This window comes from Gadus macrocephalus, chromosome 20, assembly GCF_031168955.1.
Source record: "Gadus macrocephalus chromosome 20, ASM3116895v1".
NCBI lineage: Eukaryota > Metazoa > Chordata > Actinopteri > Gadiformes > Gadidae > Gadus > Gadus macrocephalus.
The window spans coordinates 13,390,274-13,402,314 of record NC_082401.1 but is presented as its reverse complement, the minus strand read 5'-3'; the positions used below and the strand labels follow the sequence as shown (position 1 = coordinate 13,402,314).

At 41.5% G+C, this 12,041-nt stretch overlaps 1 protein-coding gene across 1 annotated transcript; it reads right to left on the bottom strand.

Annotated features, from left to right (window-relative positions):
• Positions 1-1,129: 1,129 nt before the first annotated feature.
• Positions 1,130-2,250, bottom strand: tmsb4x (thymosin beta 4 X-linked). The gene is made up of 3 exons (XM_060040589.1): positions 2,091-2,250; positions 1,495-1,607; positions 1,130-1,406 (listed from the first exon to the last, which is right to left on the bottom strand). Exons 2-3 carry the CDS (start codon positions 1,592-1,594, stop codon positions 1,378-1,380), a joined length of 129 nt encoding a protein of 42 aa, XP_059896572.1. The 5' UTR covers positions 1,595-1,607; positions 2,091-2,250; the 3' UTR covers positions 1,130-1,377.
• Positions 2,251-12,041: the final 9,791 nt, after the last annotated feature.

Sequence of the window (12,041 nt, the reverse complement as noted above, 5' to 3'; positions counted from 1 at the left end):
AGCATCATCACCATCAAATACGTATATGTCTATTTTTCTACTCACGCTATGTGCTCAAATAGTTGAAACAATTAAAGTGCTAGACTGCTGTCGATAAAACAAGAAGTAAGCCCGGCGCTGGGAGCTGTGCAGCAACACAACACACAAAGACGTTGTTTCCCCGCGCTGCAGGCCAGCTTCCTCTGCTGCTGAGCGCTGTAAAAATAACCGAGAGGAACTGATCTGCGCTCGGCCTTGTCGTGCTTCCTGTTCAAGGGACCTGTGTTCTCAGAGTGTGGTGTAACATGAAAACAGTCATGTATTAGAGTTTTACAGTATGGAGTATAATCTGGTATCGATTGCCTGCCTTGCTAGGAGTGACTTAGCAATTCTCTTGGGGGCCAACTTGAACGTTTAGGCAATGTACCTCTCTGTGTGGAGCATGTCCAAATATCTTTATTACACAAAGGAACCTCAACATACTGTTGCAATGATGGCTCTATACTCCTGCTTGGCAGGTTGTAGACGTCACCATGCTGAGCTCTTTCTGACTCGACAGTGAAACGCGAGACGAACATCTGCTTTGAGACGCCGCTGCAGCCGTGACGCTCACTGGTGTTCATGCCCGTCACGAGAGGCAGGATAGTCTAGCGTCGGCTGGGGGAGACTCAAGCATTCTCCATCTTCTAGGTTCAATCCCCGACCCTTAATCGTAATAACAGCAGAAAAATGTATCAAGTTGCTTTGGAGAAAGGATGTGCTAAATGAGCCAGTTTAGTGTCAATTCTGTTGGGGGGGGGGATGAGCAAGCATCTTATGAAACAAATGCCGACTGGTTGGGTCGTAGTACTGAGATTAAACCAATATAACTGCATCTGGTTAAAAGTTTAATGTACTTATTCCAGGATTAAGTGAATGTGAGGTGGTCCCCCTTTGACTTAACACCAGTTCTAGCACAGTACCATCTCCCCAGAACTCTGAGGATTGGCTCATTAGGTTTCTCCTTCATTTATCCCACTATGCAGACAACGTTGTGAGGTATGAAACACTGACCCCATTCCAAATAACAACCAAAGGGAAGTTGCTAGTCATCTCTAGTAGTCCTGGCCCAAGCTTCTCCTGACCATATTGTCCGAAATAACAAAGCAAATGATTTTTACATTTTATTTTTCAAATCACATAACACATTCTGCATCCACAAGTAGACATTTCACAAAGGATTAAATGCATTACAAATGGAAGCAGCCTCAGGAAGACAAAAAGGAGGCCATGATGACATTAGTTCCTGATAGCAAGTGGAATCATTTCGCCCATTTGAGAAAAAAGACGAGCGAAGTCCAAGTTGTGCTGCAGGTTGTCGTTGGTGCAGACTGTACAGCGCGTTCACGGACAGCGCCCTCATGACGTCGCCTTCTCCTGCTCAATGGCTGCAGAGAGACAAGGGTTCAAAACAAATGACGGGGGATCCAGCAAAACCGCTACAAACATTCCCCCGGAACTAAGTGCAGAACTTACTTTCTTTGGTGGGCAGCGGATTCTTCTCTTCCGTCTCAGTCTTTTTCAACTTGGTCTTGTCAAAGCTGGTCACCTCTCCCAAGTCTGGTTTGTCTGCCATATTTGCGGGTTCTCTAGGGATGAATAAAAACTTTACATTAACTCACTTATTGCCCCCCTCCCTCCCCAATCAAAGCAAACTAAACGCATTCGTAGTTTCTACAGTGCTCATTAACGGAGTTAATTAAGGGAATTAATGAATGCAAAAAGGTTGGAACGTGCACGTGGATTTCCTGTTTAATTGGGAGCCGAGGGTAAATGCTGATTTCCGCGTACCCTCAAGTCACCAACGCCCTGGTCGCAAAGTCAAGACGCAATTAACCAAACTGATCCAAATAACAGCTATGAGGCAGATAATCGTTGCATGAATAAATTGATGTAGTATTTTAGACAAAACGACAACACTTGCTAGATTGAGAAATAAGTCCATGTCGTCGATCACAAACGCCTGCATCAACAAAAAGCAACGCCCTCGTTTCAGCGGTAGTAAGTCAACTATTGAGTGCAACATGCAACACTAGAATTATTTCAGACTAAAATGCAAACAGTAAGCTTACCGAAGGTGTTCTAGGCTGTGCGTCTGTCCTTTCCTTGGTTGAAGGGTGCAGTGTTGGATGGGAGGCGTTCCAGTGTCTAAGTACTCGACGATATGCAAATCGTAACTTGACGTCACGCTCAGAGTTCACTACCCTTTTCCAGAGCCGTAGAGAGAGAAGACTTGCGACACTCTGATCTCGCCGGCAGGGTGGTCACGTGGTTCATGTAAGCCTGTATAGTTCCAAAACTTGATTTTGCTTGCAATTCCTATTCACTTACCCGTGGTCAGAGAGCGATTGAGAAAGCAGAGTAGCAACAGTCCATTTAGCATTTAGTTTCCTGTCAACTTCTTCTGATGAGGCAGGAGCTGACCACGCAACCATGATACTTTTAAGACTTGAAGCAATACACAAAGTATCACTTATACTGTTAAGCTCCAGCCTATTTTTTAGGTTTCTGCTCGAAAATGACGTACCCAAAATGGAAAGAGAATATCTCTGCATCTACAAGGTCTATTTGGATAATAATGGTGTCATTATCAAGGGAACACTTGTGAAATGTGTTCAGATTTGTAAGTATCTGTATTTATGTCACTGGCTCAGAGTAAATTAAGTTGGCACACAAGCATGAATGACAGATTTCATTTCCGCCCAACAAAAAAATCACACTTCTTCTATGAATATGTCTTTGAAATGATGCTGATGAAGCTAAAACTCGAATTCAAATAATAGCACAAGGTGTGAATATTATCTCTGCAAAGTTTGATCATCATAAAGTTAAGCAGAGCAAAATTACAGAGGTTTTAGTAATGACTATTTAGGCGCACTCTCTAAATTGGTTATTTTGGCACATCTTGGCACCATCTTTGCCATTTGAAGTTTTTGATGTACTGAACTATATATTTCACTTTTATGTCATTATCTGTGATCATCACATACATTTAACAGTTTTTGATTTTTCTTTTGATTTTTCTCAGTAGGCCTACTCGTCAGAATGCGTGCGTAAAAAGGCCACTACCGGAGGTAGCGCTCCTGATGAGCTACATCCTGTTACGCAGGCTAATAATTCGGCCGGGGATTGGTCGATTTAGATAACTGACACCTCGTTTTAACCGTAAGAGCCAATAGATTTTAGGGGCAGTATCGAAATGTGTGCCAGACACATGATTGGCTAACAGTAAGGAAGCGAATCCAACTAGCGCGAAACCAACTTCGATGCATGCGTCATGAAAGGAAGCCATCTTACACAAAAAATAAGTGAGGTTCACATTAAAACTGGTTGTAAACAAATGCAGACATGTTGGACGTACTAAAACCGGAGTTTATTGCTCTCAAGTTCAACTTTTCATCAAGAAATTGCAAAGGTAAGACAGAAATTATGTTAGTCACTGTAAATAAGTGGTTTTATACCTTTGTATTCTTTGGCTGCTGGTTCACTGAGTTTAGGGCCTTGACAGTGGTACTGCCGAACTCGTCATGGTCCTGGCTTTCATTTGAGATGATATTTGTTTGTGTCCAACGAAGTATCGGTGCGGTAGCAATGGAAATGTGGAGAGTGGGTTGACTTTCTGACGCTATTCAGATTTTGATATTTGATTTTAATATGCTTGGCGTTTGAGTTGTGTTTGGTGTGCATAAAAATGAATATATGTGCTTGTAGCGGAGTTTATGTTTAATTTGATATGCAGTATGACTATTTCTACACAATAAGGGCAGTGTTGTATGCCTTTTTCTGCGAGAGTGATCCCCAAATATGGGGACCCTCGAGCTTAAAGGCACCCAGTGCAACTTTCGAGGCTTAAAAATAAACATTCAATTTCTAGTCTTTTTTACACGTAGTAAGTTTCAATAACTCCATACCATTACATACCGACATTTAAGCAGCAAAGATGAGACGTCGTTGTGTGGTGAGAACTGATACAAAATCGATAACAACAACAATGCCGCCATTTTCTTTATTTTTTGTAACCTACAATAAATAAAGCAGGCTTCCAGTCAATGGGAAAATGGCTTCTCCCCACCGGCGATTGTTGTTGTTTACGATTTTTTATCAGTTCTCACCACACAACAACGTCTCATCTTTGCTCCTTGAATGTCGATATGTAATGGTATGGAGTTATTGAAACTTACTACGTGTAAAAAAGACTAGAAATTGAATGTTTATTTTTCATTGAATGTTTACATAAAGTTGCACTGGGTGCCTTTAAGAACAAATTAATGTTGGATGAATTAAATAGTATTTTTTTTTATTAAACAATGGGTGAGACAACAAGAATGTGTGCGTGTGTATCCAACTTGAAAAACAAGAACAAAGTGAAGGAACAGAGATGAATATTGTATAAGTGTTAACAAGAGAGGAATATGGTGAGGAAAGGAGGCAATTAGAAAAGCAATACAAGTAAAATGGACCACTGTTTATAAAACCCTCCAGCAAATGCAGATTCCACTGCCTAACATCTGCACGCTGCAAAGGAGGATGCACCAGCTTGACCCAGTGTTTGAGTTGCTGAGTGTTTAGAAAAAAATCCTCTCCACATACATCAGGCTGAGTTTTGTAGAACCAAAAACAAGTGGGAACAAGGACTAAAAACAACGAAGCAAACATATAGTAAGTGAACAAGAACAGCAAAGTAGAGCCAGGGGGTATCGATAAATAAAACAATGTTCGTCATGTGTGGAACAAGAACAACAAATGTATAAACAGGTGTGCGTGTATATCTAACTTGTAAAACAAGAACAAAGTGAAGGAACAGGGAGGAATATTATAAGTTATTAATAAACAAAGAAAATACTCCACATACATCAGGCTGAGGTTAAGGATAGTAAAGTGCATCAGGTCGAAAGGAAGGGCAACAATCACAGCAGTCGCCACCACCACCACCACCAGCAGCCACCAGCAGTCGCCACCACCAACACCACCATCACCACCACCACCAGCCACCAGCAGCCGCCACCACCAGCAGCAGAAGTCGACACCACCATCCTTCGCCACCACCAGCCAGCTCAAGCAGCCATCGCCTCAAGCAGCAGCGCCCCTGCAGCAGCAGTGTTTGCCGGCACCAGCCAGCTCAGGCCACCAGCAGCAGCAGCCACCGCCATCAGCAGCATCCACCATCAGCTGCATACACCATCAGCAGCAGCAACCGCCACAACCAGCACCAACAGCCACCACCTGCAGAAGAGTGAAAATAATCAGGAGACCTTGAATAGCCTGTAGGTCAATGAGTTTCCCCACATATGGCCAAACAGTAGGGGAAGGGGTGGACAGAAGCTTACATTATGAAGAAAAAAAAAATGACACTGCTGTCTGTAATAACATTTGAAAGCTTGTCATTATGCCTTATATTTTTTGTGTGTAATAATTCCCATTCGTATATGTTATCCAACAGCCTTTTCAAGGGTATAATTAAACAAAAGCAACCTTATTTCTACTAGCAATAGCATCAGACACACAGTACTCCAACACCGTAGCTAACACTGTCAGGTTCAGCAGATCAAACCCGTCGTTAGTCAACCTTTTTGATCCTAGTAATCCTACATCAATAACTAACCAAATAAAGGTCAGAGATTCATTGCTTAACTTCTGGTGCAGTGATACCTTCACAGCTGGCGAAATCGAGCTGACTAAATAGCAGGCAATGACTGAAAATCGGTCGTCTATAAAAATAAAAAATATAATTACGCTGTGCACATACAAATAAAGATCAGTATATGGTGGATTTAATGATTTGTTTCCGTGAACCAGTTCGCGTGATTCAGTTCGCCAAGAGGAGTCGTTCGCGAATCGTTCGTTCGTTCTTTCATTCAGTCGACTTTCCGGTAGCACTAACACTAACTCCACTAAGTCTGACTGACTCAGCTGAATGGTGTGCATTCCATGATGTGATTTACCGCTACCGGAAACCAGGCTTAACGAACAAACGATTCGCGAACGACTCCTCCCAGCTCAGTCGAATTTCCGGTGAATCGATTCACCGGGAACTCGACTGAACTGGGAGGAGTCGTTCGCGATTCAGCCTAGTTTCCGGTAGCGGTGAATCGCATCATGGAATGCACGCCATTGCACGGTTCTCAGCTGAGTCAGTCAGACTCAGTGGAGTTAGTGCTACCGGAAACTCGTTCATTCGTTCAGTCGAGTTTCCGGTGAATCGAATGGTGAACGAGACGAACGAGAGAAACGAACCGGTTCGGTTCGTTCGTCCTAAAGACTCGTTCATTCGAACCGGTTCGCGAACGAACGAGCCAACACTAATATGCATCATAAAAGGCCCTCTGATATAATATAGAGAGTTGACAATTTAAAAGAGGTAGCAATTTAATCAATTTACCCCCGGAAATACCTTCACCGATGGCGAAGTCGAGCTAACAAACTAGCAGGCAATCTGCCATCTACAAAGATAAATATATACATAATTACGCTGTTCATATACAAATAAATATCAGTATATGCATCATAAAGGGCCTCTGATACAATATAGACAGTTGACAATTCAAAAGAGGTAGCTATTTAATGCACTTACCTCAGAAGTTACTCAACGACCAGCAATGGAAATCAATGATCTCCTACGCCGTAAATGGATGTTTTGGAACTATGCGAGGCTCCATACCCCGGAAGTAGGTGGCAAAAAACGCTACAACGGAGTCCAATGGAAGGGTCGCCACTCTGTTATATCTATCACTCTGCCCTTTTCGAAATGACAACGGCTCAGCCCAACCTCCATTTAAAAAAGAATGGCCCCTTTATTATAGAACTTTTAAAAACATAAGAAAAAATCTATAAAAAACAAAGCTTAATAACACTATGACCTAAAAGTGGTTAATTATTAACACAGATTATTAAAGCATTCAACCCATAAAAAAGATCAGGTCCACATCATCACTCATTCACAAAGATAACTGTAATAATAAATCTAAGTACCTTAAGATGAAAGTAATGGAAAAATAGTAAAAATTTAATGTATTTGGTTGTCAGTAAGTGCCAGGTTGGTTAGCGTTGTTAGTCGACCCCCGCTTTCATGTAGAATACCAGGATGCTGCTTTTACAATTTACAATTAGGGCATTTAGCAGACGCTTGAATGTGACTTAACATCGTTTAATACAACATTGACACACCGAGGGCAGAGTCAACTATGCAAGACGACAGATAGCTCGTCAGGAGCAGGTATGGTTAAGTGTCTTGCTCAGGGACATATCAACACTCACAGATTTTGCTAGGAGGAGCTGGGGATTGAACTAGCAACCTTTCGCTACATGAAAACTGCTCTACCTCCTGAGCTAAGCCGACCCCTTTTCACGATCTTTCGCGGTTATTTTCGTCGGCAAGTGTGAATCATTAGACGCTCACATGCTGCATGAATGCTTGAATCGCTTGAAGTAGTGAACAGGGAAGTAAGGTAGAAGGTTGTTTGTCGAAGTCAGTTCAAGAGGATGCCTTAAAGGATGCATTAAAGCTACAAACACCAGAAACAGCGCATTCTGAAGGGACTGAAACAGAGGGGAATAGCGGTAGGCAAGATTTATTTTCCTAAAAGCTATTTCCAGCAAAAAGCTTCAAAAACATGTTTGCTGGAACTCGAATACTATGTTTACTTGCTGGGAAAACACCATAATATGTCTCATTTAAGAGATGAGTCCTGTGAGAGCAATATTCTTTTAAACAGTAAAATATGCATTTTTAATAGTTAACAAAGCCACTTTATTTGTCTGTGGCATATACAATCATAATCATAAAGCTGGTAGTGTCTGATTTTAACTGGGGTATGTATAAGTTAACTTGAAGTCTAGCTTGAAGCATACAGATTAATCATTCTAAAGCCACAGACGAGAAAACATTGGGGTAACAGATGGGGTCTCTGTAAGTGGCCCTTTACAAGAGGCGTTGGTGGTTCATTGGAATGCAGGCAAAGGGAGGGCCTGGAGATCTCAATAGTGATTAACATTTGGCTCCATTGTAACAATATTTAGCTTATATTCTTGTTACTTGAAGTTAACCTTACTTATACTTGAACTTATTATCTAAGTGAACTGAGAAATAGACTGATGTCATTGACTACGGAGGGATGTCTGTCTGATTGTTCGCCAGTCAACCCAGGACACTCTAAGATGCTGTGAATAATAAAATGACAGGGCCAAGTGCATGCCCTTCCCACCCCTGTTGATGCGTTTCTTTCTCTACCAATATTCCAACAATTTGGCTGAGAAGCCTCCAATTTTATGGCGTAGAGTGGGTTGGTATTCAGAGATGCATTACCAGGTCTTCGTCAGAGGAATATAGCTTCACTTGAAACTGATGCACACAACCAGGAACATTGTAAACAGTAAAGGAACCTGCCACTTACATGCTTTGATAGATAACGCATGCTTAAGTATTGGCTCGCTAAAATCTGCATTCTGCAACATCCGCATCATGTAAAATAATTACAGCATAATGACAATATATCAAGTGGTCTTCATCAAAGGTAACATCATAACTTGATTAACAAAGAAAGAAAGATTCTGTGGTATTTTCTTATCTTAAATGTATAATGAGGGGGCTGACAAAAAAGGGAAAGTACTCAGTGATAATGTGCCAACTATTCATCAAATCTACAGAAAAGTCAACAATATCACATGTTTAAACATTGTTTGCAATGATTTGTCTCAAGTGCTCTCGATATTTTTTGTAATTGATTGATATTTAACCGTCAACATGGAAAGCCGCAAAAGGTCATTGATAAAATAATCATCGAGCATTGGTGTCGGGAACTATACGCCATGTTAAACTTATATTCTTTACAGAGGTCTTTATATAATTATTTAAATGGTATTGAGAGTTGACCACCCTTTCCGAAATGACAACGGTTCAGCCTCAGGCCAACCTTAATTAAAAAATATAGAGGCGCGATATTATGGAGATTTTGAAACCACAAGACAACAGCAATACAAAACAAAGCCTGATAACACTATGAAATAACAGCCACTTTTAAGGCTGTTAAAAGAGGTTCATTATTAACACACATTATCATAGCATACAACCCATGAAGAAGATCAGTTCAAAAGCATCGCTCAACAAAGATAACTGCAAAAATAGCCTACAACAACGACAAGTAAATTTAACTAACTTTACATAAAAGTAATTCAGAAAAAGAGGAAAACGTCCAAGCTACAGCTTCAGTCTCTCTCCCGGCGGCAGGTGAAGTACTTAGAGTAAGTGCTGGTGTACATCGTCTGGTTGTCCACCCTGACTACATTCCTGAGGTTCTGCCAAAACCAGGGCTCAGCAGCCGCAGTCCTTGGCCACTCCACAACACTCTGTCCGCACAGCCTCCTCCTCAGACGCAGGAAGTGGGAGTTCTGCAGCACCGGCTCCAACATCAGCACCACGATCACGTCCAGGTTCTCATCCAGCAGCCGCTGGTGGGCCAGGTACATGGCCAAGCGGAACACCCCCGTCTTGGCGTACGCCTTGGTCAGCACAAACAGGGTCTTGCGGCTGTGGCGAATGCTGTGGGTGAGGTTGTCGATCAACGGGACGCCAAGAGGCCAGTCCCGCTCCTCCAGACACAAGGGCAACGCCTTCTCCCCCTCCACCTCCAGCTTCACTCTCAGCGTCTCCAGCACCCACTCCGAGACCCAGGGGTCTTTGGTGTCATAAGTCACGAAGACGTCGTACACGTTGTCTGGCGAGGGCGAAGAACGATAGCCCTTCCATTTTGCCTTCAGGTAATGCAGGACATAGGATGCGTCCCAGTAGAAAATGTGTGCCACCGTTGCCATTGACGTGGTGACAACAATGAAGGTAGTCGTGAGAATGGAGATCCGTAGCGCCAGAGGGTCATTGACACACTGGTCAAAATCAAAATAAATCATCACCTGAGGATGGCCGTAGGATACGAAGCAGTAGACATCCGTGGTCAAGCTTGGGATTTTGACATTGTTGTCTTCAATCCAAAGAATAAAATCCAGTGCATCACATGAGCATTGAAATGGGTTCCTATGTAAAGACAACGTTTGAAGGTCCTTATTAGGTTTTGTTAAGAAGTTAGTCTTGTTGATAACGGTCAGCTCGTTGTGGTTCAGGGAGAGGGTTTTAAGCCTTTTGGCGCCCTCTATAAATCCATTTGAGAGTTGTGCAATTTTATTGTGAGACAGATTCAGGGTTATTAAAGTACGGGTGGTAACGCTTCTTACATAAGTCATAGCATTGTGACTTAGATCGAGGGTCTGGAGGTTGTTGAAATGTTGTAGTTTAGTCCAATTAAAATCTGAGAGTTGGTTGTCATTTATGAACAGGGCTGTGAGCTGCCATGGTAACAAAACATAAACCTTATCAGGAATTTCAGCAATGTTGTTGGAAGAAATGTCAAGTATTTTCAAATTAGTGAGATTAGTAAACAGATTTATATACGAGTCATCTTTCCATAGAGTCCCAAGCTCATTGTTTCCAAATCGAAGCTCATTTAATGACTCACTCTGTAACATTTTTGTAGTTAAACTATTAATCCAATTATTGCTCATATTTAATATCTCAAGAACAGGCAGATTTTTAAGAAAATTCAAATTATGTGTGACCCCATAGGCTTTAAAGTAGTGGTCATTGAAACTGATGTCCAATACCTTGAGCTTCCGTAATTCTTGGAATGCATTGCTAAAGGCCAAGTCAATCTTATTAAATGACAGATCCAGATATGTCAGATTTGGCAACAACTCAAATTCTGTCCCATTTAATGCAGATGAAAACCCATTTCTTGAAAGGTTAAGGCATGAGATATCATCATAGCCTTCAAATTGCTCCGGAGTTATGAAGAAAAGATTATTTGAGCTAAAACTAAGGGCACGACCTGCCTTGATACACTCTGGATTAGCCAAAGTGCTACCAAAATTCAACGAGTGGGCAATCAGTTGTGGTGAAGATATCAGGTTGGCTTCAACATTTCCTCCCTGGCCAGGTGGGTTAGGCGTACTTACTGAAACTGGATACAGTCTGTTCTCTGATAGGAATATGTTTTGCAACTGTGGGAGTTCTTTGAATATGGTGGAATTACAGTGAACAATAAAGTTAGTCCCTAGATTTAGCAGAGTAAGGTGTTTGAGCCCAAAAAGAGGTTTCAAAGTATCAAATTCTATTTCTCTAAAAACTAAACCTACCAAGTGCAATACTTGAAGCGACCTAAGCTTTGAGAAAGCGTTTGACAGCTGAACGGTCTTTGGGTACATTTTAAGTCTAAAATTGAATGACAGATCTAAATGTTTTAATTTTGAAAGACAACTAAAACACTTCAGTTCCCCCTGAATTGCATTTTCTAAAAGATTGAATGATAGCAAGAGTTTTGTCAATTTTTTGAGATTTTCAAACCAAAAATCATTAAGTTCTGTCAGGGAGTTGCCTGCTAAGTGTAATGTCTTTAGTTGGTTAAGGTTAGTAAACGCCTTAGGGTGGATTCCAAGAGAAATATTGGGGCAAGGTACACAGGGATATGCAGCATTTTCACATCTTTGGCAGTTTCCATGTATGCTCAGTAAGTTTAAGTGATGGAGCTCTTTAAAGTCCTCTTCAGAAATGTAATGTATTTGGTTGTCACTAAGTAATAGGTTTGTTAGCGTTTTTGGTAGTCCCTTTGGAACGTGTCTTAAATTGTTGAAGGAAATGTCCAGAACCTCGAGCTTCGTTAAAACTGCAAAAGTGTTATCTGAAATGTTCACTGGTTTGGAGCAATTACTGCCATAATAGCAGTTTCTTTGCAGGAATAGATTTTTCACATTTCTTATACCAGAAAAGCTGTCCTTGTTTAGCACCAGGAAGTTGTTAATGTTTAGCCGAATTGTGGTCAGACTTGGAGGAAGATCTCCGGGGATATGAGTCAGACGATTGTTGCTCAAATCCAATGATAGCAGCTTTGTTAGATTTTTGAAAGCATACTCTTTGATGTCGGCATTCTGCAGGCCACGCATTTTCGCTTTGTAAAGATTAAGTTCGATGAGATTTTCCAGAT